General features: G+C 47.3%; 1 protein-coding gene across 3 annotated transcripts; it reads right to left on the reverse strand.

Moving 5' to 3' along the window:
* Positions 1-10,518: 10,518 nt before the first annotated feature.
* Positions 10,519-26,943, reverse strand: PIGV (phosphatidylinositol glycan anchor biosynthesis class V). Of its 3 annotated transcripts, XM_081087678.1 has the most exons (5): positions 24,978-25,372; positions 24,646-24,730; positions 21,785-21,918; positions 13,699-14,820; positions 10,519-12,138 (listed from the first exon to the last, which is right to left on the reverse strand). In XM_081087678.1, exons 3-5 carry the CDS (start codon positions 21,860-21,862, stop codon positions 11,857-11,859), a joined length of 1,482 nt encoding a protein of 493 aa, XP_080943804.1. In that variant the 5' UTR covers positions 21,863-21,918; positions 24,646-24,730; positions 24,978-25,372; the 3' UTR covers positions 10,519-11,856. The 3 variants fall into 3 exon arrangements, with proteins under 3 accessions (XP_080943804.1, XP_080943806.1, XP_080943805.1); XM_081087680.1 differs by lacking the exons at positions 21,785-21,918; positions 24,978-25,372 and adding an exon at positions 25,679-26,943; XM_081087679.1 differs by having other exon boundaries at positions 24,646-24,996.
* Between the last annotated feature and the right edge of the window lie 682 nt (positions 26,944-27,625).

A 27,625-nucleotide genomic window follows, 5' to 3' on the forward strand; every position in this document is an offset into this window, starting at 1 on the left:
GGCCGCCGCGGGCCTCGCCTCCGCGCCCCGCGGGCCGGCCGCGCCGCACCGGGACCCGGGCGAGCAGCGGAGCTGGCGGCGGCGCGCGGCGCTCGCTCACTCGCCGGGGGCGGCCCCACCCCTCCCGCCCCCGCCGGCGCGGCCTCCCGCCGCAGCGCCCCCTCCGCCTGGGCCGGGGATGACGCTTGGGCCCGCACCCGGTCCTGCCCCGCTGCCGGCGCCCGCCAGCCTCTCCGCCCCGAGCCGGCCGGCCCCTTCTGCACAATGACTGGGCAGCAGATGCGCACTCGAGGGCTTTCCGTTCCTTTTCGAGCAAACCATTTGTTGGGCGGCCCCTGGGTGCCGCGCGCCGTGCCGAGCGCCGAGGTTCGGTGGTGGACTTCTCAGCTGTAATCCCAGGGCCAGGCTTGAGGACTGACTGCAAAGGCATTTTGCGGGGCAAGCGGGGGTGGGAGTGGGGAACAATCTTATTTGAAAGCCCGGGGCCTGCTAACCACTGTCTTGCAGTTCAAAGTGCCCACGAGTTGTGTGTGGCACATGCTCTGGCCTTCCTTACCCAGCTCTGTGATCTGGCCCCAGACCCAGGGTTTCCAAGTGTCACCTCATGTCACAGATCCCACTTTAACACAAGAGGAAGATTCATGCTTCAGGGCCCGGTGTCTTTCAGGAATTCTGGGTATATTCATTTTCGATTGGTGTGTAACAAATGACCACAAATTTAGCAGCTTACAACAACACATCTCACAGGTTCTAGGTCAGGAGCTTCCGCACAGCTTAGCTGAGTCCTTAGAGTCCCAGAAGGTTACAATCGAGGTACGGTGTCAGCCAGGCTGCATTCTCCCCTGGAGACTCAACTGGGGAAGAATCCACTCGCAAGCCCATTCAGGTTGTTGGCAAAACTGATTTCCTTGCAAATGTATGACTGAGGGCCTGTGATTTTTGCTGGCTGTCAATTGGAGGCGCCCCTCAGCCGTCTGCAGTTGCTGGAGGTTACACAGTTCCTTGCATGTGGGCCTCTCCAGCATGGCGCTTGCTTACTTCATCAAGCCCACAAGGAAAGTCTTAGCTCTAGGTGCCAAGACAGAGTTTTATTTTATTTTATTTTTTTTAATATATTTTATTGATTTTTTACAGAGAGGAAGGGAGAGAGATAGAGAGTTAGAAACATCGATGAGAGAGAAACATCGATCAGCTGCCTCCTGCACATCTCCCACTGGGGATATGCCTGCAACCCAGGTACATGCCCTTGACCGGAATCGAACCTGGGACCTTTAAGTCCGCAGGCCGATGCTCTATCCACTGAGCCAAACCGGTTTCAGCAACAGAGTTTTATATAATGCAACGTATTCTATTATACAGTTTATTATACAGTTGATCCTTGAACACCATGGGTTTGAACTACCTTGGTCTGTTTATACACAGTTTTTTTTTTCAATAAGTACCTGTATTTTTTTTCTTCTACAATTGGGAGTCTATGATGGGAGGACTGACTATATGCATTGATGATTGATGTGCACCGTTTCGTTTTTCTTTTTCTTTTTTAAACATATTTTATTGATTTTTTACAGAGAGGAAGGGAGAGGGATAGAGAGTTAGAAACATTGATGAGAGAGAAACATTGATCAGCTGCCTCCTGCGCGGCTCCTACTGGGGATGTGCCTGCAACCAAGGTACATGCCCTTGACCGGAATTGAACCTGGGACCTTTCCCAGGTTCAATTTGGCTCTATCCAGTGAGCCAAACCGGATAGGGCTGTGAACCATTTCTATAGGGGACTTGAGCATCTTCGGATTTTGGTATCTGCCTGGGTCCTGGAACCACTTCCCCATGGAACCGAGAGAGTTAAAAGTTAAACATGGATTTTTGGCTGCACGGGGGTCGGTACCCTCAACCCCTGCATTGTTCAAGATTCAACTATATATGTAACGGGGGCAACATCCCATCACTTTTGCTATATTCTTTCGGTTAGAAGAAAGTCACAGGTCTCACTTTAACACACGAGGAGAGGATTACACAGAGGTGTGACTATGAGGAGGCAGGGATCACTGGGGGTCATCTTAGGGTCTGTCCACCAGACTGGGGTTATTGGAAAACCTAAGGAAAAGTATAGGATGAGGGCTGGAACTAGGGTAGGAAAGAGTAAGAAAGGAAGTCAAATTACACGATGGGAAGGGGTAGAAAGGCAACAACAATAACCTCAAGGAACACTAATTGGTACACATGCCCAAGGCCACCCAGGGATGCCCTTGGTTCCAAAGATTCTCAGTTTGATGAACCCTACCTTGGAGTGAACCAAATAGTGGGCTTCCTCCCCTCTCACTTGTTGGCTACGGAACAAAGTTACAAAACTGGACATACTGGTTCCAGTATACATTCTTGCTGTCCCACCTCAAGTGGGTTCTCTTTAAACTCTACATCTTTTCTTGTTCCTTGTCACTTTGTACAAACCAACTTGATTTTCAGCTTCCCTCCTCTCTACCTCATCATTTCTATTTGAATCTATCCTTTCCTCTTACCTTAAATATGTGGACCTCCCTCTGCCTGTGGCCAACCCTCCACTCATGTCTTATCTCTTCCTGTTCATTGAGACTGCAAACACATACTCAGTTCTCTTCTATCAATTAAAAAGCAAAACTAAAAAACCAACAACAGCCTGGCTGGTGTGTCTCAGTGGTTGAGCGTTAACCCATGCACCAAGAGGTCACCAGTTTGATTTCTGGTCAGGGCACATGCTCCGGGGCTGGATTCCCAGCAGAAGACATGCAGGAGACAGCCAATCGATGTTAATGCATAGATGTTTCTATCTCTCTCTCCCTCTCCCTTCCTCTTTCAATAAAATCAATAAAAACATATTTTAAAAAACAATGACAGAAACAGCTTCCCATGTTTGGCTACCTCCTTACTCTAGCTTCAGGTTTATCTTTTTCTCTCTCATTAGAGTCACATTAAAGAGCAACTACCACTTCCTGGTCACCTATTCATTCCTTAACCTCTTATAATTTGGCCTGTCTACATCACTCTCCTAAAACTTCCACCTTTACCCTAACCGGTTTGGCTCAGTGGATAGAGCATCGGCCTGCGGACTCAAGGGTCCCAGGTTCGATTCCCGTCAAGGGCATGTACCTTGGTTGCGGGCACATCTCCAGTGGGGAGTGTGCAGGAGACAGCTGATCGATGTTTCTCTCTCATCGATGTTTCTAACTCTCTATCCCTCTCTCTTCCTCTCTGTAAAAACTCAATAAAATATATTAAAACGTCTACCTTAAATGTCCCTAGTGATGCATTTATTATTTTTTTACATTTGTATTGATTTCAGAGAGGAAGGGAGAGGGATAGAGGGATAGAAACATTAATGATGAGAGAGGATCACTGATCGGCTGCCTCCTGCAACCCAGGCATGTGCCCTTGGCCAGAATCAAACCTGGGACCCTTCTGTCCGCAGGCTGATGCTCTATCCACTGAGCCAAATCCGCCAGGGCAAGAGCCCAATTTTTATAGCAGTCAGGGTCCAGCCAATGAGACAGTAATCACACCATTCACTGGACAGAGAAAATTTACTATTAAAGAGTGATTAGAATGGTTAACTAAATAGAGTTGTTAACTAGATAACTGAAAGGGTAAAAAGAAAACTCTAGAAGCATCTATGATTTCTAGAACTAGGAGAGCAAAGGAAAGAGTTTGGAATTACTAAAACTTAGACACTTAGAAAAGGGGCTCTACAGAGCTGAAAGTCAGACTTCCAAGTCTGACGCTGGTGTCTCTGAACTTGGAAGAGGGACCGACACCTCTGAGGAAAGGGGTGCTACCCGGTTGATGCTGGTGTCTCTGAGTGCGACACTATGAAGCTTGTTCTGCAATTGTTGGGAGGAAATCTGCAAAGTGGAATCAGCGCCCGCTACAGGAAGGAACTGCCACGGCCAGGGTGAAGGAGCATTGCTAGGGTTACTTCACAGGACAGGAAGCAAACAGGAGTCCTTTCTTCCGCCTCCCGCCTCACTATCTCCCTCTCGTGGCCATCATTGGCAGAGCCAGCTGACAAAGCAGAAATGTGATTTGCAGAATCCCAGCTCCAGTAACTCATAGCAGAAAGTAGGACGGTGGGTTTGGAGCTGAAAGACAATAGCTGAATAACTAGCACAGGTTCCTTTATGAAGTATATGAAAGAAGAGGTGGACTTAGGTGATAATTAGCTGGAATTCAAGCAAACATGGAAGGGGAATACAGTGTGGGGCAAAAGTAGGTTTACAGTTGTAAGTACATGGATCCACAGTTTATCCTTGTATTATTATTGTTTATTAATTATTGTATTATTTTCCATATGAATAACTGTAAACCTACTTTTGCTCCACCCTGTAGAGAAAGTCTAGAGGTGATGGGCCTTTCAGGATGGGAAAAGCTAACTGATTCTGGATAACCAATAATATAAGATTGAAAAAAGGTCTTAGCCCTGGCTGATGTGGCTCAGTTGGTTGGGTGTCGTCCCATGCACCAAAAGGTTACCTGTTCGGTTCCCAATCAGGGCACATACCCGGGTTTCAGGCTCAATTCCTGGAAGGGGGCATGCAGACAATCAGTTTCCCTCTCACATTGATGTTTCTCTCTCTCTCCCCATCCCTTCTTCTCTCTCTAAAAAATCAATAAAAAATCCTTTTTAAAAAAATAGAAAATGTCTTGAACTACAGAAATTGAAAGATGTGATCACCTCTAAAGCAATTACCTGGTGAAGAGCATGGCCTTCCCGCTTATTTCACACAGCTTTAATGTAGCCATCATTACATTGAGAGTCAGGCAAGGGGGTGAAGAAGCAAATAAATATATTAGGTTGAATTATATCTAGGAAAGAACTTGAGTGTGGTTAGTCTCACATGAATATGACTACAAGCAAATAGAGCAGAAACCTGTTGTGTTAATTGTGTATGTCAACTTGGCTAGCTGCCGTATGCAGATATTTGGTCAAATATTATTCTAGACTAGAGGACTGGTGCATGAAATTTGTGCACTCGGGGGGGGGGTCCCCTCAACCTGGCCTGCGCCCTTTCACAGTCCAGGAGCCCTTGGGGGATGTCTGATTGACATCCTTAGTGCTGCCATGGAGGCGGAAGAAGCTCCTGCCACCGCGGCTGCACTCACCAGCTGTGAGCCCAGCTTCTGGCTGAGCGGTGCTCCCCTTGTGGGAGCACACTGACCACCAGGGGGCAGCTCCTGCATTGAGCTTCTTCCCCCTGGTGGTCAGTGCACATCATAGCAACTGGTCATTCTGCTATTCGGTCGATTTCCATATTAGCCTTTTATTATATAGGATGTTTTTGTGAAGGGATTTTTTTTTTTAGATGAGATTGACATTTACAACAGTAGACTTTGAGTAAAGCAGATCGTCTTCCATAAAGTGGGTGGACCTCAATCAATCAGTTGAAAGCTTTAATAGAAAAAAGACAGACTTCCCCTGAGAGAGAGGGAATTCTACCGGCGGATTGCTTTTGGACTCAAATTGCAACATCAACTCTTTTTTTCTTTTCTTTTTCCTAACATCAACTCTTTCATGGGTCTCTAGTTGCTGGCCTACCTTGCAGATTTTAGACTTGTCAGGCTCCACAATCATGAACCAAGTCTTTAAAATCTCTTTCTCTCTCAGAGGGCAGAGTCACAAAATGGAAGAAGCCTGGGTCCCAAGTTACTGAGTAGAACAAGCCTCCCTCCCCAAACCTGCATTATACTATAGTGCAGAGGATGGCAAACCGCGGCTCACAAGCCACATGCGGCTATTTGGCCCCTTGGGTGTGGCTCTTCCTAAGCCTTAGGAGCACCCTAATTAAGTTAATAACAATGAACCTACCTATATAGTTTAAGTTTTAAAAATTTGGCTCTCAAAAGAAATTTCAATCGTTGTACTGTTGATATTTGGCTCTGTTGACTAATGAGTTTGCCAACCACTGCTATAGTGTAAACAAGAAAGAAACTTTTAAATTAAACACACACACACAAAGAAAGAAACTTTTGCTCTGGCTGATGGCTCTGTTGGAGCGTCATCCCACACACCAAAAGATTACAGATTTAATTCCCAATCAGGACACATCCCTAGGTTATGGGTTGGATCCCTAGTTGGGGCCAGTGAAGGAAGCAACTGGTTGATGTTTCACTCTCCCTCTCTCCCTCTCTCTTAAAAATCACTAAAAGCATATCCTCCAGTGAGGATAAAATAAGAAAGAAACTTTTATATTTAAGACAGCATCCTAGCTGGTTTGGTTCAGTGGATAGAGCGTCGGCCTGCGGACTGAAGGGTCCCAAGTTTGATTCTGGTCAAGGGCACATGCCTGGATTTCAGGCTTGATTCCCAGTAGGGGGCATACAGGAGGCAGCTGATCGATGATTCTCTCTCATCATTGATGCTTCTATCTCTCCCTCTCTGAAATCAATAAAAATACATTTTAAAAAAACACTAAGTTTTGGGAGTTGTTAGTTACAGCAGTTAGTCTACTTTTCTCATCCTTTCCTTAATCTTAACAGTACAGGAACCTGGTAATCATTTCTTTCTTCTTGAAACTCTCTCTTCCTCTGAAACCATTTGTTTCTAGTCCTTTATGATGATAATGATAGTAATGTCAGCTACCATTCATGAAGTTTTTTATTTTCATGAAGTTCTATGTGTCAGGCACCATGCTAATGCTTTATCTAGTGTCTCATTTAATCCTCATAACTACTGTGTGTGATAGATGCTATCACCCCTATTTTAGAAATGAGAAAATAGGGTTAGAGAAGTTGAATCATTTGTCCAAGGTCTTATAGAGGGAGAGGGAGAGAGATAGAAACATCATTGATAGAATCATTGATTGGCTGCCTCCTGCGCGCACCACCACCGGGGATCAAGCCCACAACCTGGGCATGTGCCCTGACCGGGAATCGAACTGCAACCTCCTGATTCATAGTTCGATGCTCAACCACTGAGCCACACTGGCTGGGCATCTACATTTTTCCTTTGACAATCAAATCCAATCTCAGGGCTGCTGTAATGATCATGTCTGGTTGGATGGCTCCCTGTCCCCTCTCCTTGTCTCCAGTTCCACATTTCCTGGCATACTAGTATGAATGTGCTGATGACATTGTAAACTTAACACATCCAAATGCAGCTATTCCCTTGTCATTACTGTTCTGAACACTTTTTACTTAATTCCCACAACAAGCCTATGAGACAGATGTCATTCACATCTATGAGCTAGTGTTACCCACATTTTACAGATGAACAAACTGAGTGTTAGAGACTCAGTATTTGGCTCTGTTTACACTACTCGTACATAGTAAAGCTGGGCTTGGGCCTGATTTAAAGGCCTAGATCTCAAAAATGACAAGACCTCAGTTCCACTCAAACTGGTAAGCTCTTCCTGTATTATTCCATTTCCTGCTTCCTATACTCACTCTCTGCTCTCCCTTTTTTTTCTATTCATCAATTTATTTTGTTGATTAGATTCCACATATGCTTACTCTCTGCCCTTAACTTTCAAAGTCCAGCTCGAAGGCCATTTCTCTAGGAAGCCTTCTCAGGTATTCCCAGCTGGAAGGGATCTCCTCCTTATGTGAATTTACAAAGTACTTACTCTGTACCTCGCTTACCTCTTCCTAAGCATGGGAGCAAAGCTTTAATTCATCCTCATCATAAAAAGTTCAAGTACAGAGATACAGAGTGAGACGTGTAAGTATCCCTTCATTCCCCAGAATTGATCAGTTTCTTTAAAAAAAAAACACACATATTTTTATTGACTTCGGAGAGGAAGGGCGAGGAAGAGAGAGATAGAAACATCAATGATGAGAGAATCACTGATTGGCTGCCTCCTGCACGCCCCCCACTGGGGATGGAGCCCACAACCCAGGCAAGTGCCCTTGGCTGAAACGAACCCGGGATCTTTCAGTCCGCAGGCCCATGCTCTATCCACTGAGCCAAACCAGCTAGGGCAACCAGTTTCTATCTTTTTTTTTTTTTTTTTTTTAAATATATTTTATTGATTTTTTACAGAGAGGAAGGGAGAGAGATAGAGAGCCAGAAACATCGATGAGAGAGAAACATCGATCAGCTGCCTCCTGCACATCCCCTACTGGGGATGTGCCCGCAACCCAGGTACATGCCCCTGACCGGAATCGAACCCGGGACCCTTCAGTCCGCAGGCCGACGCTCTATCCGCTGAGCCAAACCGGTTTCGGCCAGTTTCTATCTTGATTAATGTTTCTATGTATCTGCTAGCAACTCTATGAGGCAGTAATATGAGAATGGGAGGTATAGCAAGTCATCTTTATTCCCCTAAAATTGGAATAAACAATTGCTGAAAGAATTGATCAACTTCCAATCCCTTGAGCCTGCACACATTACATTTTTAGATGAAGATGAGAGAATCTGTTCAAGAAAAGTAGTCTCTTCCCCCCGCCCCACCCGCCTTAGGGGACTGGTGAAGACATGTCAAACATTCCCTCTCCTCCCACCTTCATTAAAGAACAAAAAAGCACCGATTTCTAGGTACAAGAAGCTCTGGCTTCTGTTTTAGCAAGGTCTCAGGAGGAAATTACTTTTCTCTGAAATCGTAGACGCCCAACCCAGCTGCAGCATTGTTAGACCTCAGGGTAAACAGGAAGCTTCCTGCCCTGGGCCCTTCATGTCCCTCTCCCAGACTATTAAAAGACTGTTATTAGGATGGTAAAAGGACAGCTGCTGGCCATAAAATCAGCCCATTCCTTAGATCCTTAGAGAAGAGCAACTCCATCCCTCCAAGGTCAAAGAGAACACTGCTGTCTCCAGGTCACACAGGTTTGTCCACCTGGCTGGGGTCCTCGATGATCAACTGTAACCATGTTGGTCTTTGCTGAATACCAGAGTGGTTTAATTGAGAAGATGGGATTCCCATTTATAAGGTCTCTGATCCTTGGAATCACTTGGTTCTGGGGGTGATGAGATCTAGTGTAAAGGTTAAGCTGAGACTGCCAGAGCAGTGAAATCACTCCCCACCCTGTGGAGCCTGAGTCACCTCTCCCAGTAGGGGACCAATCAGTCCTGATTATCCCCCAAGAAGAGGCAAAGAGGAGAATGCATGAGAGCAGAGTGCTCCTGCCTCTGCAGTGAACTGAAACAGGACCTCAGATCTTCCTGCATGGAGTGGAAGTCCCTGGATTTGCAGCTGTTGATGGAGGAAACAATTTCTGCCAACTGGAAGGACACGCGGGCAGGGATGATCTTTTGCCAAGAAGGGCACTCGGGTGTCTTGGCAGAAGGCAGAGGGCTGCCCCAATCTGTGTGTACATTTTCAGAAGCATTTGACTCTGGACCAAGTTCTCTCAGCTGTGCTGAAGCTGGGGTAATGGATGGGAAATGCTTATTGGCCAGGCTGACTAGAAGCTCCAACAGAGGGTGCTGGGGCTCAGCCAGGAGCTTCCCTTCAGCTGGCAAGTTTAGCTTTCTGTCATGGTCAAAGGGAGCGTGTCAAAATTCCAATTCTCAGGGCTCTCCAGAGCTGCTTATGATTAAGCATTTATTTTGAAGTTTCTGCTTGTTGGAATTTTTCACTCAAATGGGGAACGGTGATGATGCAGAGCCTCTTCTTTAGCTCAGAGAACGGGCAAAAATTGCTCCACAGGGGTCAATGGTCTTACTTCCATTAAAGTGACGGGCTCATAACCAAACGGGACCAGTCAGATGCCATTTCATTCAACCCTGGACTTACCTACAAATTATCAGTTCAGGCTGCCTTGCTGGCTCCTCTGACCCATGTCTACCAATCAAGCAAGCACAGGCACTTGGGCACGGCAGGCAAACCAGTCACCACTTTGACCACTTATTGCCTGGCACTGGTTTACGTATGCAGGACAAGGCGCCTATCTGCCAGGTACCACTGCTTTCCCTCATTCCAAGAAAAGGTCACTGAAGTTACTCCTTAGAGTTGTTCCCAAGGAGAGGGAGTTTCTTCTAAGTGCTGAAAGCAGAGCTATTTTCTCTTAAAATCATTTTTGAGCCTCTATATAAGTGTTTAGACTGGGATGATTCCATTGTTTAAGGCAGCTCTTAAGATCTTACAGAAAGGGACGTACAAGAGATTATATTGCCGAAACCGGTCTGGCTCAGTGGATAGAGCGTCGGCCTGCGGACTGAAAGGTCCCAGGTTCGATTCCGGTCAAGGGCATGTACCTGGGTTGCGGGCACATCCCCAGTAGGAAATGTGCAGGAGGCAGCTGATTGATGTTTCTCTCTCATCGATGTTTCTAACTCTCTATCTCTCTCCCTTCCTCTCTGTAAAAAAATCAATAAAATATATTTAAAAAAAAAAAAAAGAGATTATATACCACCCTCCCACCCCCAACTTCCCCTATGGGATAATATCATTTCCTCTAGTTTTAAGAGATGCTAAGGCTCTGAAAACTCTCCCAAGGTCACATAGCTGATAAGTGGGTTTTATTGAGAGGTCTGCTGCTTCCTTGTGCAATGCTCTTCTTACTATGACTTTTCCCCAAAAAAATTTGTATTTTTTTTAAAAAGGTAACTGATTGCTCCTTTAACCAAAAGTTGTTTAATTTGCATTATCTTTGTAAGACTTTTCATATAAATAAATGAAAAAAAATCATGAGAAACAATGCCCCAATTAGAAAAGAAGGTTCTACTTTACTTACTATTGCCATGACACTGTTCAGGCCTCTGCCATCATGTGTGGACTATTAACAGCCTATCAGCTAGAGCCTTTGATGAAATTTACATTTATTTTGAGAAAGAGAAACACCGATTTGTTATTCCACCTATCTATGCACTCGTTGATTTTTTAAAAAATTTTTTATTGATTTTTACAGAGGAAGAGATAGAAACATGGATGAGAGAAACATCAAGCAGCTGCCTCCTGCTGCACACCCCCTACTGGGGATTGAGTCTGCAACCAAGGTACATGCCCTTGACCAGAATTGAACCTGGGACCCTTCAGTGCACGGGCCAACGCTCTATCCACGGAGCCAAACCAGTTAGGGCTCATTGATTCTTGCATGTGCTCTGACTGGGGATTGAACCTGTAACCTTGGTGCATTGGGGTGATGTTCCTAACTGAGCTACCCAGCCAGGGCTGATGAAATTTACATTTAAATTTACATGTGGGTTCTGGCCAGTTTGCTAAATGGTTATAGCATTGCCCTCCCCTCCCCTGCCCCCCGCCCCTCGACACCAAAGGGTAGCAGGTTCGAACACCTGGGTTGCAGGTTTGATCCCTGGCCCCAGTTGGGGCATATGCAGGAAACTGATCAATGTGTTTCTCTCACATGGATCCTTCTCTCTCTCTTCCCCTGCCTTCCACTCTATAAAAATCAATGGAACCCTAGCCATTTTGGTTCAGTGGACAGAACATCAGCCTGGAGACTGAAGGGTCCTGGGCTCGATCCCCAGTACAGGGTGTGCAGGAGGCAGCCAATCAATGGTTCTCTCTCATCATTGATGTTTCTATCTCTTTCTCCCTCTCCCTTCCTCTCTGAAATCAATAATATATATATATGGAAAATATCCTCGGGTGAGGATTAACAACAACAAAATTACATGTGGGTCAGTGGTAAGTTTAAAACGATCTCTGCTGTGCTTGGTTGAAGAGACAGATCCAGGTATACTTCAGAACTGGAATATGATTTTTTCACTTTCTGTAAAAATAGTTACTATTATAAAATTTTCCATAGCCAGGACCATAGGGGATCTCCAGTGGCTCATACCGTTCCCACTCCTAACCAACCTTCAAATAGAGAGAGAGGTTCTAATGGACAGAGCAAGGATCCCAAGGCAGTGCAGGCAGTGTTTTTATATATTTGTACTTTCAGATTCCTGGTTAAGTTGGCTTCAAGTCTGTCCCCTGAGACTCCAGGTCATGTCCAAGGCAGGAAGTTGCAATGCAGGAGTAGTCCCAGGAGCCAGTAAGTCAGGAAGTAGCCTAGAATGCATCGTGTGACTCGAGAACAGGTTTTCCAGTTGTACAAAAGTCCCATGATAGAGTTTCTGGGGACCTTTTGTCCTGGTGGGGAGTCTTCTGCAAGAGGCTTCCAAGGCACAGTCTCTAGAGATCTCAGCAGTGGCTCTTGATGCTGAAGCAAGTAAGCTGGAAACCAGTACACAATAGGAGTGGAGGAACCCAAAAACCTGGTGAGAACCTGGAAATCATAATAGGGGGAAACCCACACATTTATTGGAATGTCACTGCCTCAAATTGGACCAGCCTGGGGCTTGCCTGCTGCTGGGTGAACTATAATCCCATGACTGGAAATGTATTACGCTGGACATAAAATTTAGTATAGCTTAGGATATGCCTTATAAAGCTGTGCATGATATCAGCCAGTGACCTCAATGTTACAAATAAAAATAGCTAGACTAATTACCACAATAATGAGTTAATCAATAAAAAAAACCCTTTGCGGGGTCCAATTATACCCTAGGGCTTGGACTCTAAACTCTAGGTTGTGATGTGGGGCTTTGGGAATGTAAGGTGGTTCCCTCATCCCAGGGGGATACAAAACAGAGGGAAAGGGAGCAGACGATACTATGGTTTAACATTCTCCCTTCTAGGGGAGTTCAGAGCCAAATGGCCTCCCTCACCTACCTGGAAATGCTAACCTTTGCTGGCATTCCCTCTACTAGCGAATCCAGCTACAAACACAGAATGCTATTTTCTGTTTCCCCTATGCCTCTTATTCACACAGCTCAGAGAACTTTACAAACAGCCCATGTGTGCCTGAAACTGCTAAGGAGAGACAGTATGGAGACAAAAAGACCTCCTCAGAGTTAAGATGAAACTGGAGCCACAGCCAGAAACAAAAAAGATGAAATTGCCTTAGCCATTTTGGCTCAGTAGATGGAGTGTCAGCCCACAGACTGAAGCGTCCTGGGTTCGATTCCAGTCAAGGGCACGTACCTTGGTTGCAGGTTCCCCGGCCCTGGTGGGGGTCCATGCTCGAGGCAACCAAGCAATGTGTCTCTCTCACATCGATGTTTCTCTGTCTCTCCCTCTCCCTTCCACTCTCTCTAAAGATCAATGGAAAAATATCCTTGAGTGAGGATTAACAACAACAACAAAAGATGGAATTAATGATCAAACCTTTCCATCCCTTTATATTACACCACCACCCCAAACATTGCACAAGATGTCTCCTCTGAAAACTGAACACCCGCTGAGTACCTCAGAGAGCCAACTATCAAGTTGACATTCTGGGTATCACTGTGTATTAGGGGAAGGTCCCAGAGGTATTCTCTGTGTCCATTCCTCTATCTCAGTCAAATCAGGTCCTCTTACAATTTTCATATATTTGCACACACCCTTCCTTTGCTTCTTAAATGGAATTTCTTCGTATTCTTTATGACTGGCCTAAATATGACACCCTCCTTCAGTCAGCTATTTTGTTCCTCTGTGCTTCCAACAATACTTTATCTCAAAACAGCAAATTCTCTCCCATCCCACTGTCCTATAATTTTACCTGTTCAATGTCTGTCTCTCATTTCTACCATGAGACGCATTAGGGCAGCAATCTTATCTTACTCATGTTCCATCTTCTGCGGTCTGACCCAGGGTCTAGCACAAATAAAGCCCTCACATAGTTGTTGAATAAACAAACTGGGCACAGTTCACTCAAATGGGAGGAGTTAGTCGTCTTCCCCATTCCTGGCCCAGAGATTCTGTCTGTATTCACATCCTTTTCCCAGCCAGGACTCCACCTCACCTGAACGTGCATGCACAAACTGCCAAACAGCAGCAGCGCTGCAGCGTGAACCAGGTACACAAACACCCGAGGACTGAGGAATCCAGGATCAGGCTTCTCTAGAGTCTCATCGCTCTTGTTCCTTCGCATCCCAAGTGTAAGGCAGAGCCACGGGTGGGTGGTCACATATGTCCACGTTCCCCAGGTAACCAGTATAGCCACTGGTGCAGCCAGCAGAAAATTGGGCACCTGCTTAAGCTCATAGTATCTCAAAAAGCCAACATTCCAGTAGACATCCTGGATATAGCTGTATATTAGCGGAAGTTCCCAGGAGCACCAAGGTGGTTCATTTCCCTCTGCAATCCGGTAGCCCTTGTCCACAGCTAACTGCACCAAGGGCTTAGGGATGGAGCGGGCTGAGCCTGGCAGACAGAACTGGGTGTAGGCATAATACTGAAAGAGGGCAAAGGGAAGACCAAGTGTGAGCACAGACAGGGACACAGAGCCCATCAGCTTCAAGAGCTGTCTCAGAGGATTCAGCACCAGGAGAGAAGAGAAAAAGCCTTGGCACTGAGAATGTACAAGGAAGCCAATGCTGACCAGCCCGTTGGAGCGTACGCCCGTAGCAAGGGCAAAGAGGAGTCCACTAGTCCAGCTTCGGCCCCTTTCCAGCTGCCCCATGGCGGTGAATGTCAGGAGGGCAAACAAAGCTTCTGAGTAACCAGCAGCCAGGAAGACATTGGCAGGGCTGAGGCAGAAAAGCAGTGCTCCGTAAAAGGCCTGGCGGGGACAGTGCAAAACCAGACAGCCCAGGTCGTGAAGTGCAACTGCAGCCAGGATAGAGAACAAGGAATTGAGCAATGCGACTGAGATTAATAGGCAACTCCGTAGGCTCAGTAACCCCTGCAGGGGTCTCAGCAATTCAGTCCCCACCAACAGGGCCAGGGGGAAACCAGGGAAGAAGGCAAAGTTGTGCTCATACAGGTAGCCATGCTCAGCAATGAACAGAAAGTGTTCAGCATCCCAGTGAGACAGGCCACCCAGAAGACCTTCCACGAGTTGGTCCACAGGGCCCGAGGTGGCAAGGCGAGGAGGAGAGAAGGCTTCTGCATGGTGATCTGGGATGAAGGCATTGAAGAGAGCCTGTGGGGATGAAGAAGAACCAGGAGTTTGGTTGAACAACTAGAAGAAAATAATTACTATTTAATAAAATTAAGAACAGATTTGTTAGGGGGGAATCAGTCAGTTTTGGACTGTTTAAATTTGAGTTGGACATTCCAGTGCAGAGGTCAATGAGGCAGTGAGATATATAAGTCTGAAGGTCAGAAGAATGATCAGGGCTACAGATATAAATTTGGGAGGCATAAGTAATGGGCAGTATTTAAAGGTATGGGACTGAATGCGAGCACTAGGACATACAGATAGAGCTCCGCAGACTGGGCCCTGTTCCCATCAACATTTAGTGACTTGAAAGGGGGTGAGGATCCAGCAGTGAAGATAAAGAACAGTCAGGCACACTCCTCCTCCCGAGAGCACCCCTGCAGCTTTTCCTTTCCCTTCTTCCCTTTCAGGCATGGATCTCCTAAACTCTAGGGGACCCCAGGAGACTTGCAACCAGGGGAGCAATGGGCAGCGGGCAGCTCGTCCTGGGCTAACCCTCATTGTTTCCAGTGTCCCCTTTTCTCTGATTTCTCAGTGAGCCAAAGCAGTTCCGCTAGACTCATTTCTTTTCTATAACATGTCTAGAGAGCTAAGCAGCCCTGCCTAGGATAGAAAAGTTGCTTCTTCTATTCTTTTTTTAAATTTATTTATTTATTTATTTTTTACTTTTACTTTTTTTTTTATTGCTTAAAGTATTACAAGGGTATTACATATGTGTCCATTTTATCCCCCCGCCCTAGACAGTCCCCTAGCCTCCCCTATCCCCCAGTGTCTTATGTCCATTGGTTATGCTTATATGCATGCATACAAGTCCTTTAGTTGATCTCTTACCCCCCTACCTCCTGCCCCCCAACCCTCCCCGGCCTTCCCGCTGCAGTTTGACAATCTGTTTGAGGCAGCTCTGCCTCTGTATCTATTATTGTTCAAAAGTTTATAATGGTCTCTATTATCCATGAATGACTGAGATCATGTGGTATTTTTCCTTCATTGACTGGCTTATTTCACTTAGCATAATGCTCTCCAGTTCCATCCATGACGTTGCAAATGGTAAGAGTTCCTTCCTTTTTAGAGCAGCATAGTATTCCATTGTGTAGATGTACCACAGTTTTCTAATCCATTCATCTGCTGATGGGCACTTAGTGCTTCTTCTATTCTAAGCCCTTCCTTGTTTAACTGTCCCCAGCTTTAATAAATGTGCTTTCAAAATCACACAAAAAAAGAAGAAACAGTCAGTGAGGTAGGGGAAAAACAGGAGAGTATGGTGTCTTAGATCCAAGTGAAGCAAGGGAGTGATCAGTTCTGTTAAGTGCTACCAATAAGTCAAGTAAGATGGGGACTGAAAACTGATCACTAGATCTAGCAATGTGAAGGTCACTGGTGACTTTGAGAAGCGCTGTTTCAGTGGGTGGAGGAAAGAGAAGATTGCCTAGACTGGGTTCAACAGCGAAGGGAAGAGGGAGATAGTGCATAAGACAATTATTTGGAGGAGGTTTGCTGTAAAGGCAAGCAGAGAAATGGGTAATAGGAGAATGACAATTTGGGTAAAGATAAATCTTTTTTTTTTTTTTAAATATATTTTATTGATTTTTTACAGAGAGGAAGGGAGAGGGATAGAGAGGAACATCGATGAGAGAGAAACATCCGATCAGCTGCCTCCTGCACACTCCCCACTGGGGATGTGCCCGCAACCCAGGTACATGCCCTTGACCAGAATCGAACCCGGGACCCTTCAGTCCGCAGGCCGACGCTCTATCCACTGAGCCAAACCGGTCAGGGCAAGATAAATCTTTTTTTTAAGGTGGGAGATAGCCCAGCTGGTGTGGCTCTGTGGTTGAGGTCACAGTTCAATTCCCAGTCAGGTCACATGTCCAGGTTGTGGGTTCAATTCCCAGCAGGGGGCATGCAGGAGGCAGCTGATCAATGATTCTCTCTCATCATTGATGTTTCTATCTTTCCCTCTCCCTTCCTCTCTGAAATCAATAAAAATATATATATATTTAAGGTGGGAGATAAGTGTTTCCCAGTGGGAATAAATCCGTGGAAAGGAAACGAGTACACAAGAAAGAGAATGGAGAACCGCTGGAGCAGGCGACAGGGGATGGAATCTGCTGCACAGGTGGAGAGCCAGCCTTGGAGAGGAGGACAGACAGCTCACCCAACCTTCCACAGTGAAGGCACAGAGGTGAAGATGTAGGTATGCTGATGGATGTGGTGTGAGCATGCAGAAAGTCGCTTCTGGCCCTAGCTGGTTTGACTCAGTGGGTAGAGCATCAGCCTGTGGACTGCAGGGTCCTGGGTTCGATTCCAGTCAAGGGCACATGCCAGGGTTGCGGGCTCGATCCCCAGTAGGGGGCATGCAGGAGGCAGCCGATCCATGATTCTCTCTCATCATTGGTGTTTCTATCTTTCTCTTCCTCTCCCTTCCTCTCTGAAATCAACAAAAATATATTAAAAAAAAAAAAGTCTCTTCTGGTTGCTTCTATTTTTTACTCAGGAAAGCAATTTGGGGAAAAGACATTACAGACTTGATTAAAGACTAACACATGCAAAATATGTCATCTATAATCTCAGTTCTCAAAACAGGGAATCACCCAGGTAGTTTTAGAAATACCAATGCCTGGGTTCCTTCTCCAGAGTTAATGATTTAACTGGTATGGGTTATAGCCTGGGCATTGAGTTTTTTTAAAACTCTCCCCAGTGATTCGAATGTGCCAAAAATGGAGGTGGGGTGGGGTGCATGGACGAGAGAAATACATTAACATTGCCAGGTAGTATTAAAGACGCAATTGGATTAATGATATTGAATAAAAGGAAACTAGTTACTACAGTTGTGTGTTTTACTCTGGGCAGATGCAAGCATGGAATGACAGAGAACTGAATTTAACCAAGGTTGGACATAGGGAGAAGGGAGTAAGTGAGCTGTGTGTGTATGCATGATGGAGATGGAATCCAAGCTAGGTAAAAAGTGGAGCTGAAGGCTTGAGGTTGGTGAGAGTCAGCGGAAAGTGGTAGGATCAATGGATTATAAATCCTGAGGGGTTAAAAGAATCATTAGAGCTGGGATACTAGAGAAAGTGAGCTGAAATGATAGGAGATAATGGTCAGGTGTATCAGCCTTATTAATATTCAAACCACCAAGAAATCAACAGTTGTGCTGGAAAGAGTAACTGAATCAGAAGCTAAAACTTTCAAGGAATGAGGAGGAATGAGCTGTCATTAACACAGATGACAGCTATAGCTGGTTTGGCTCAGTGGATAGAGCCACGGCCTGCAAACTGAAAGGTCCCAGTTTCAATTCAGTCAATGGCACATGCCTGGGTTGTGGGCTCAATCCCCAGCGGGGAGTGTGCAGGAGGGAGCCGATCAATGATTCTCTCTCATTATTGATGTTTCTATCTCTCCCTCTCCCTTCCTCTGTGAAATCAATAAAAATATATTTTAAAAAAACACACCACAGTGACAGCAACAATGAAGAGTAACTGGCAAGATATTCTGATGGCATTACCTTTAAAACTAGAAGGGTTGGCAGTGGGAGAAATAACAAAATAGCATATTGTTAAATATCTTTTTGCCAGATTAAATTGTGAGTTACTTAAGGGAAAAGACACCATTACTTTTATATATATATATATATATATATATATATATATATATATATATATATATTTTTTTTTTTTTTTATTGATTTTTTACAGAGAGAAAGGGAGTGGGATAGAGAGTTAGAAACATCGATGAGAGAGAAACATCCATCAGCTGCCTCCTGCACACTCCCCACTGGGGATGTGCCCGCAACCAAGGTACATGCCCTTGACCGGAATCGAACCTGGGACCCTTGAGTCCACAGGCCGATGCTCTATCCACTGAGCCAAACCAGTTAGGCAAGACACCATTACTTTTATACTTACCACCTAGCACAGTTCGTGGAACAGAGTAGGTACTTAATAAACTTTTGGTGATTGAGTGAACAGTCTACAAAACATCCTGTTTCCAAATCAACTGAATTAGAACCCAGCTGTACTGGTTTCCTATCCCAGATGCCGATTCACAGTACTGCTACCTTGGCTCTGCCAATCACTCAGCTGATACTGGTTCCAAGCTATCACTGAGTTAGTTTCTCCAGCCTGGCACCACAGTACAACCCCATTTTTTTTTTTTAATATATTTTATTGATTTTTTACAGAGAGGAAGGTAGAGGGATAGAGAGTTAGAAACATCGATGAGAGAGAAACAATGACCAGCCGCCTCCTGCACACTCCCCATTGGGGATGTGCCCGCAACCAAGGTACATGCCTTTGACCGGAATCGAACCCAGGACCCTTGAGTCCGCAGGCCGACGCTCTATCCACTGAGCCAAACCGATCAGGGCTACAACCCCATTTTTAAGGCTCTTTCTCTTTTTGGTCAGTTTCTTTGGTAATCAGGCCACTTCAAATAGTGAAAACAGCCTTAGTCTCCATGTTGAAGACACTTTTAACTAAACTTGGGAGCCAGCAGAGCCTGCTATGCCTCCTATAGTAAGGGAGAAAAGAGAAAAGGGGATTTCCACAAAGGAACCAGCTATGAGCCTCAGAGAGAATAAAGCTTATGATAAAAGAAACACATAATTATGCTAATAAAACAACATACCTAGAATGTTGACTACATTTACCAACACGTACTAAGAACCTACTAAACATTGGGCATTGTGCTAGGCACTGCATTTAACTCATACATACATGAGGTTTAATTAAAATATGTATAAGGACAGCCTTGGAGGAGAAAGGGAGTTTTGCAATAGTGAATGGATTCTGAGGGCTGTGTGTGGGTGAGGCAGCAAGGGGAGACACCTGGGAGAAGAGCAGGAGACACTGCAGTGGTTCTCAATCTTGGCTGCACATTAGAATCACCTGGGAATCTTTTTTTTTTTTTTAATATATTTTATTGATTTTTTACAGAGAGGAAGGGAGAGAGATAGAGAGTTAGAAACATCGATGAGAGAGAAACATCCATCAGCTGCCTCCTGCACATCTCCTACTGGGGATGTGCCCGCAACCCAGGTACATGCCCTTGACCGGAATCGAACCTGGGACCTTTCAGTCCGCAGGCCGATGCTCTATCCACTGAGCCAAACCGGTTTCGGCACCTGGGAATCTTTTTAAAATCCTGATTCCTGGGCCTCATCCTCCAGAAATTCTGTTTCTTTGTTACTAATGTTGTGGCCCTACCCCATAACAAAGAAACAGAATTTCCGGAGGATGAGGCCCAGAAATCAGGATTTTAAAAAGATTCCCAGGTGATTCTAATGTGCAGCCAAGGTTAAGAACCACTGCACTACTGTCTAAACAAATACACACAGATGGTCTCAGGACATTGCCACCTCTTTCCCATTCAGCCGATTGACACAGTGCTCAGTCTCCTGCGAAGGGGATCCAGGCTAATGCTTTGAGTTGTCACACCCTGATGTCATCTCTGGTTACAGAACATCATGGCCTGTTGGAAAGACCGCTGGCTCAGGAGTTAGGAAACCTGGGTTCTGATTCTGGCCCTTCTCTTTTCTTTTTAAAAATCTTTTTTTTTTTTTTTTAATATATTTTATTGATTTTTTACAGAGAGGAACGGAGAGAGAGAGAGAGTCAGAAACATCGATGAGAGAGAAACATCAATCAGCTGCCTCCTGCACATCCCCCATTGGGGATGTGCCCGCAACCCAGGTACATGCCCTTGACCGGAATCGAACCTGGGACCCTTCCGTCCGCAGGCCGACGCTCTATCCACTGAGCCAAACTGGTTTCGGCACTTTTTTTTTTTTTTTTTTTTTTAAATATATTTTATTGATTTTTTATGGAGAGGAAGGGAGAGGGATAGAGAGCCAGAAACATCAATGAGAGAGAAACATCGATCAGCTGCTTCCTGCACGCCCCCCACTGGGGATGTGCCCGCAACCAAGGTACATGCCCTTGACCGGAATCGAACCTGGGACCCTTCAGTCCGCAGGCTGACGCTCTATCCACTGAGCCAAACCGGTTAGGGCCTTTTTAAAAATCTTATTGTTTAAAGTATTACAAATAGTAGTACATATGTCTCCTTTTTTCCCCATTGACCTTTCCCCAGCCTCCCCTACCACCCAGCACATGCCCTTCCCGCCCCCCGTCCAGTGTCTTGCGTCCATTGGTTATGCTTATATGCAGGCATACAAGTCCTTTGGTTGCTCTCTTACCCCCACCCCCAACCCTCCCCAGCCTTCCCGCTGTAGTTTGACAGTCTGTTCGATGCTTCTTTGCCTCTGTATCTATTTTTGTTCATCAGTTTATAATGTTCTTTATATTCCACAAATGAGTGAAATCATGAGGTATTTTTCTTTCACTGACTAGCTTATTTCACTTAGCATAATGCTCTGCAGTTCCATCCATGCTGTTGCAAATGGTAAGAATTCCTTCTTGCCCTGACCAGTTTGGCTCAGTGGATAGAGCGTCGGCCTGCAGACTGAAGGGTCCCGGGTTTGATTCCGGTCAAGGGCATGTACCTTGGTTGCGGGCACATCCCCAGTGGGGAGTGTGCAGGAGGTAGCTGATCGATGTGTCTCTCTCATCGATGTTTCTAACTCTCTATCCATCTCCCTTCCTCTCTGTAAAAAACCAAATAAATAAATAAATAAATAAAAAGAACATGACTATTTAAAAAAGAATTCCTTCTTTTTTGACAGCAGCGTGGTGACTTTAGGGAAGTTCTTTAAACCTTCTGGGCCTCTGCTGTTCATGTGTAAAACAAGGGATTAAAGACCATTCCTAAGAGTCTTGCCCATTTTCCAGCTATGAAGCCTAAGTGTCTATGGTTCCAACCACCTGGCGGAGGGGGGGGGGGGGGGGCGGGGCACACCTCGGAGGTGGAAAGAAGGTGAGGACTATTCTTAGTGTCTAGCCCAGTCATGTGGCAACGGCATGTTCAGCACAAAAGATCAGAGACTGACCTGTAGCACCAGAGTCAGGACCCGGCAGCTGACCGCAAACCTCAGCACCTCTTTCCGGGATGGGTCCAGGGGCCACATCCTCTCACCACAGGAATTCAGGGGTGTTGCTGCCAGGACGGAACTCCCTCAGGTTTCTAAACTCCAAAACCCAAGAAGGAAATGTCACACATGGGCTGAAAGTAAATTCCTGAAAGCATTCTCCACAGGAGACTCCCCCTTCAGCATTACTAGGCAAATTTAACCACTTAACTTCCCAAATGAGGGAAAAGCATCTTGAAGGCAGATGTCATTTGGTGTCACTCTGAAGCACTATATTCTTGTTGAGAAAATTCCACACATATAGGCATGAAATCGAAAAGCTAAATTCACAGCAAATCTTTTTTTTTTTTGTTAATCCTCACCCAAGGATATGTTTTCCATTGATTTTTTTTTTTTTTTAAGAGAGAATGGAGGAGGGGAAGAGATGGAGAAACACAGATGTGAAAGAGACACATCGATTGGTTGCCTCGCACTCATTCCCGGCCTTTGATGGGAATCGAATCGGGGACCCTGAGGTCCCTGGGGCCGACACTTTTAACCACTGAGCCAAACAAAACAGGCTAGGGCTCTCAGCAAATCTTTAGAAAGCTTGTTGCGTGCCCCCTCCCCCCGCCCTCCAGTAGGCAGGAACTAAAGACCTAAGTTCAGGCCCTGGCTCTGTCACTCACACGTTCTCATTTAGTCCTTCTGAACCTCTTTATGTATACAATGAGATCAGATTATTTCGCCCATCTCACAAAGCGGTCATGACGGTGAAATGGACCACAGCGTGAAGAGGTACTGCTACATCTATATTGTGGTTGGTGTTATTTGGTGTGTGCCCCTTTCCTCTTGCCCAGAATAATAAACTAGGTCCCAAACCAGAGCCCCAAAAATGGGGCATAGAACTGAACTGGAAAGACCATAATGACTACACACTTCAGCTTAGCTCTCTGATGTGTGCTCAGCTGGTCTGTTAAACTAAGTGGAGAAGGAAAAGAAAACCACCACTCGGCAGGACTTAGGCCAGCTTACACTGCTAAAGCAAACTCAGGGGAAAGACAGAGGTGACTGCTAGAGACGGAGAAAATGTATTTCGCATTTCTTTGTCGTAATGGCAGTAACATAAACAACTGCAAAGCCATTCTGAGGCCAGGAATGCACTTCAAGGCTTTTTATTATTAAAAAAACAAAAACCAAAAAACAACACACCACACAGTCTCTTGGGCTAAAAGAAGTAGCAATGGCTCTTACAAAACCAGTCTGGGAAATCAGAAAGAAGGGCAAGAACATCAGATACAACTCCCTGGTTTGGTGTTCTTGCCCCAGTTCCACCCCACAAACATCCACTGAGTTCCTGATGTATGTCAGGGTTCTATCCCTAAAGAAAAAAAAAAATTAAAATTGAGAAATTAACAGGGAGGGCTGGAATATTTTTCTTTCCTCTCTGATCTGGCTAATACCTACCAAGCCTTTAGGTATCACTTGTCTGAAATTCTTGTCTGACCTTCACTAAACTATGTGCTCTCATTGTACTCTGACATGTGGTCTTAGTGCTATTGCTTAAGTAAGCTGCTTGGGAGGGCAGGGGCTTTGTCTTCCTTAAGGGTTCACAACTATATCCCCAGGGCCTAGCGTACAAACAGACTATTTTAAGCCTGTGTTCTGACTGAGTGTAAGTGGTAAGAACAGGATATGTCATTACCAGTTCATTGGCTCTGGGTATAAAATCACTGCTCAAAGTGTTCCTCTCACCATACTCCTGTTAAGAGCAAGACTACAAAGTCACAAGAAGCCATCTATATATCTAAAAGCCTAAGTGACTGTTGGACCAGTAGCTATGATGCACACTGACCACAAGGGGGCAGACGCTCAATGCATAGGCATGGAAACATGGAACAGACTGATGAATCTCAGAGGAAAGGGGGTAGGGGAGAGGGCAGGAAGAGATTAACCAAAGATCTCATATGCATAAAAGAAGCCCGGTGCACAGATTTGTCCACTGGTAGGGTCCCTTGGCCTGGCCTGTGGGGATCAGGCCAAAAATGGCAGTCTGACATCCCCTGAGGGCTCCCAGATTGTGAGAGGGCGCAGGCCAGGCTGAGGGACCCCACCAGTGCATGAATCTGTGCACCAGGTCTCTAGTCCTATATAATAAAAGGGTAATATGCAAATCGACCAAACGGCAGAACGACTGGCTGCTATGATGCTCAGTAACCACCAGGGGGAAGACGCTCAATGCAGGAGCTGCACCCTGGTGTCAGTGTGCTCCCACAGGGGGAGCACCGCTCAGCCAGAAGCCCTGAGCCGGGCTCACGGATGGCGAGCGAGCCTCTCCCGCCTCCACTGCAACAGTAAGGACATCCGACTGCCAGCTCAGGCCTGCTCCCCGTCAGTCAGACATCCCCTGAGGGCTCCCGGACTGAGGGGACCCTCCCTCCGGTGCACAAATTTCGTGCACTGGGCCTCTAGTAGAAAAATAAAATTTCTCAATAAAGGAAGCAAGATTGGCCAATAGCAACAGTACCTATCCTCAGCACAAGGGGGCGCCTGCTGCTTACTCCATCACCAGGAAGCCAAGAGGAAGGGAGGGGCCACCAACAGCACACCGGTTTGCTCATCAAAATTCAGTTCAAAGCCAAGCTTTGGAAAACCCCAAAGAGGCAGTTTGTGAATCTATCCAACATTTCCAACATTTGACTCGCTGAATCAAGAGGAATCATAGAAACAGGCACCACCAAACCTCACCGGGTCACTGGTTCTCTACCCTTCCCTTTCTGCCCTTCTTCAGTTCCCACCCACATGCAGAAGAGAAGTCAGGAACAGAAAAGCACTTAACCCACCTCTGCCTCTTCACCAGGCTGCCATTCTTCCTTCCTCTCTCCAGAGTCAAGCTCTAGCCCCAGCGACCACAGGAGACTTGTAGCCCTAATTTACAGGTAAACCAAGTAAAAACAAAATAAAGCCAGTGAGTCCTCCCTCTCAGCTAATTGCCATCCTCATTCCCAACAACCCCTTTGCCAAATCACTCTCTCTGAACTGTCAGGAGACAAAGCTATACTAGTTGTACTCCATTTTCCCATGAGATAAATAGGCCCCCGAGGTGAGTAATAAAAAATCTCCCTAGTTTTTGCATCAGAGATCTCATTAAACCCTGTGAGGCCAGTATAATTACCATCGCCATTTTTATAGATGTGGAAACTGAGGCTCACTGGGGTCAAGCGGCACACTCAAGTCTGTATTTGAAGAGAACGTCATTTTCTCTCGTCCATTTTTAAATTCTGAAACCTCATGCTCTTCCTAGCAGGCCTCATCACACCGGCCAAAGGGGATGCACTCTTTCTAACACAGGATTACAACCCAGGTCTCCCTACCCCAGCCCGGTCTTGTCCGACGACGGGTGTGCTGAGGGCAGGGAGGGCCTGAGAATGCAGGGAAGCCTGAACGGGAGCCCTGGACTCTGGGGAGACTGTCATCCCCTGTGGGTGGGGAAATCGCTGAAACAAGGGTCCTCAAGGCCAGAGGCCCCGCTGGCCGGCGCGAGCCGCGTCTAGGCCGCTTCTTTCAGGCACAGCCCCGAGCTGGCACCGGGCATCTCCTCTCCCCAAAGGGCCCGGGGATAGTTTCGAGGGGGTCGGCGGGGCCAGGCCCGACCGCAGGGCCGGAAGGCAGGGGAGGACGGGAGACGGGAGAGGAAGAGGCGGCACCCCGAGGCCGCGATGGCGGGGGGGGCGGGGCTTCCGTTTCTCGGCGGCCCCCGCTCATTTCCCTCCGCCTCCGTTTGACAACTTCCCTCCCCCAAGAACGTTCGGGCTCCCACGCTGGCGCCGAGTCCCCAGCATCTGCCCGTCTCGACCTCCCAGACGGGGTCCGAACCTCAGCTCCTCCATCCGGGGACCCGAACGGCCGCGCCTGCGCACTGGCTCCACCGGCCGCGGCCCCGCCCGGCTCGGAGCTGCTCCGCCCCCTCCGCGGCGGCCATGATGACTCCGGGCCTGCGGGGCGGGGTCGGCGGAGCCCCTCCGCACTGCGCCCGCCGCCTGGCACCTTCCCGCCCTCATGACCCCTGGAGACTTCCCCCCCGCACTACCCTGCCCTCGGCCCCCTCCCCCGCCTGCACTTGGTCCCCGGGCAGCTGTCTCAGAGTTGGGGTTCTTGCCCCGGTTCCATCCCGCCGACATCGAGTCCCCGGTGTGCGCAAGGCTCTCGGAGTCGCGCTGCCCTCAGCCGCACTTTCCCTGCTGTCTGGGGCGCCAGCTCAGCACGGGGCCCGGCGCCCAGGAGATGTTCTCCGAATAGGAAGACACGCTTTCTTGGGGTGTCTGTGGCCTGAGCGGCACCCTGCGTCTTGGGTGTGAAGAGAGTGGGGGATCCCCTTGACTTTCAACTCGTCCAGCTCCCGGGGGCCTTCTGTCCGGCCAGCCCTCAGCCCCACGGGCGGGCGGCCAGGGAGGACGGAGCAGGGCGCTTCCGAGAACCCCCCAGGCCGCCCTTCCCCTTCCTCCTTCGAGCCGCTTCCCTCGTAGGAAGTGGCCCGAAAAAGGAGAAGGAAAAGAGCCGACTCGACACAACCGTCTGTTGGGGAGGAGCGGCCGGTTGGTCCCCGGAACGGAAACTGTTGGAACAACTTTGCACCCCGCGTAAAGGAAGCGATAATAAATCCTTCCCCGCGGGTCGCCGCCCCGTTCCTCAGGAGCCCGGGCCTGCGGTTTCCGTTATCTGCCCTCGGGGCCGCGGGGTTTATCTGCAGCAACAGCCGCTCCGCGGGCGGAACAAAGGCAGGGCTGCGTCCCAGGCCGACCAGCCCAGGCCGGCCTCTTCTGATTCTTCATGGGTCACTCCAGGCCCGGAGACCTACACTGCCCTTTCGGCATTCGTTGTGCGAAGGTGGATAAAACATAAACCCGCTGTAGTTGTTGGTTAGAGGACGGGTGGGAAGCGGAGTGGAGAAGACTTTTCCCCACCCCAGGCTCCTCAGCGACAGACGCGGGTTCTCGGCCCGGAGGTGGACGGGCAGCTGGGGACTCTACAAGCCTGTGGGCCTCCGAGCAGCACGCTGCTCGCAAAGACAACAGAAGCGAGCTGTCCTTGCTCTGTGAATTCACGTGGGGAAAGGAAATGCATTCCAAGCTTCCCTCTGCCCACACCCAACTCCCTCAAAAATCTACGTGTAAGAAGGAGCGTGGTTGCCCTGGCCTGGGTGGCTCCGTGGTGAGCATCGACCTATGAACCAGGAGGTCACAGCTGGGCTCGGTCAGGGCACTTCAGGGTGTCCACCTCCTCCCAGCGGAGAAGGACGCGAAGAGCTGGAGGTCGGAGTCTTGGGTGGAAGACAGGTTCCCAGGTCAAGGAGCCCGGCCTCAGCTCTGCTTTGAAGTGGCCCTGGGACCCCAGGCCTGTCACGCAACCTCTCTGGATCCCCTGGGGCCATGAATGATTCAAGTGATGTTCATAAGAGCAAGGAGAGAAGTGAAAAAAATAAAAATAAAATCTTTGGCCTGACCGGTGTGGCTCAGTGGCTGATGGTCAACCTATGAACCAGATGGTCAAGGTTTGATTCCCGGTCAGGGCACGTGTCCGGGTCGCAGGCCCTATCCCCAGGGCGGGGTGTGCAGGAGGCAGCCCTTCAGCATTCTCTCCCATCGTTGATGTTTCTGTCTCTCTCTCTCTCCCTCGCCCTCCTCTGAAATCAATGAAAATATGTTGTTGTTTTTTTAAGAAAGGGCAGGAGTCTCTTGTGACAAGTCAGAATGTTCTAAAAACTCATCTGTCACCCTTTAGAGGTAGAACTTTGTCCAGATCTTCTACTTCCCTGCAATTTCT

This window comes from Myotis nattereri (assembly GCF_964212035.1).
Source record: "Myotis nattereri genome assembly, chromosome: 3".
NCBI lineage: Eukaryota > Metazoa > Chordata > Mammalia > Chiroptera > Vespertilionidae > Myotis > Myotis nattereri.

Bases quoted from the DNA above. Each gene is read 5' to 3' on its own strand.
- PIGV (XM_081087680.1), bottom strand. From the start codon at position 25,983: ATGTCGGCGGGATGGAACCGGGGCAAGAACCCCAACTCTGAGACAGCT. The intron at 14,821-24,645 runs GTGGGTTAAGTG...TCATCCCCACAG, and splicing joins AGCCTGGTGAAGAGGCAGAG to GCTCTCTTCAATGCCTTCAT. The intron at 12,139-13,698 runs GTGAGGTGGAGT...TATGATTTCCAG, and splicing joins GTTTGTGCATGCACGTTCAG to GTTCTCACCAGGTTTTTGGG.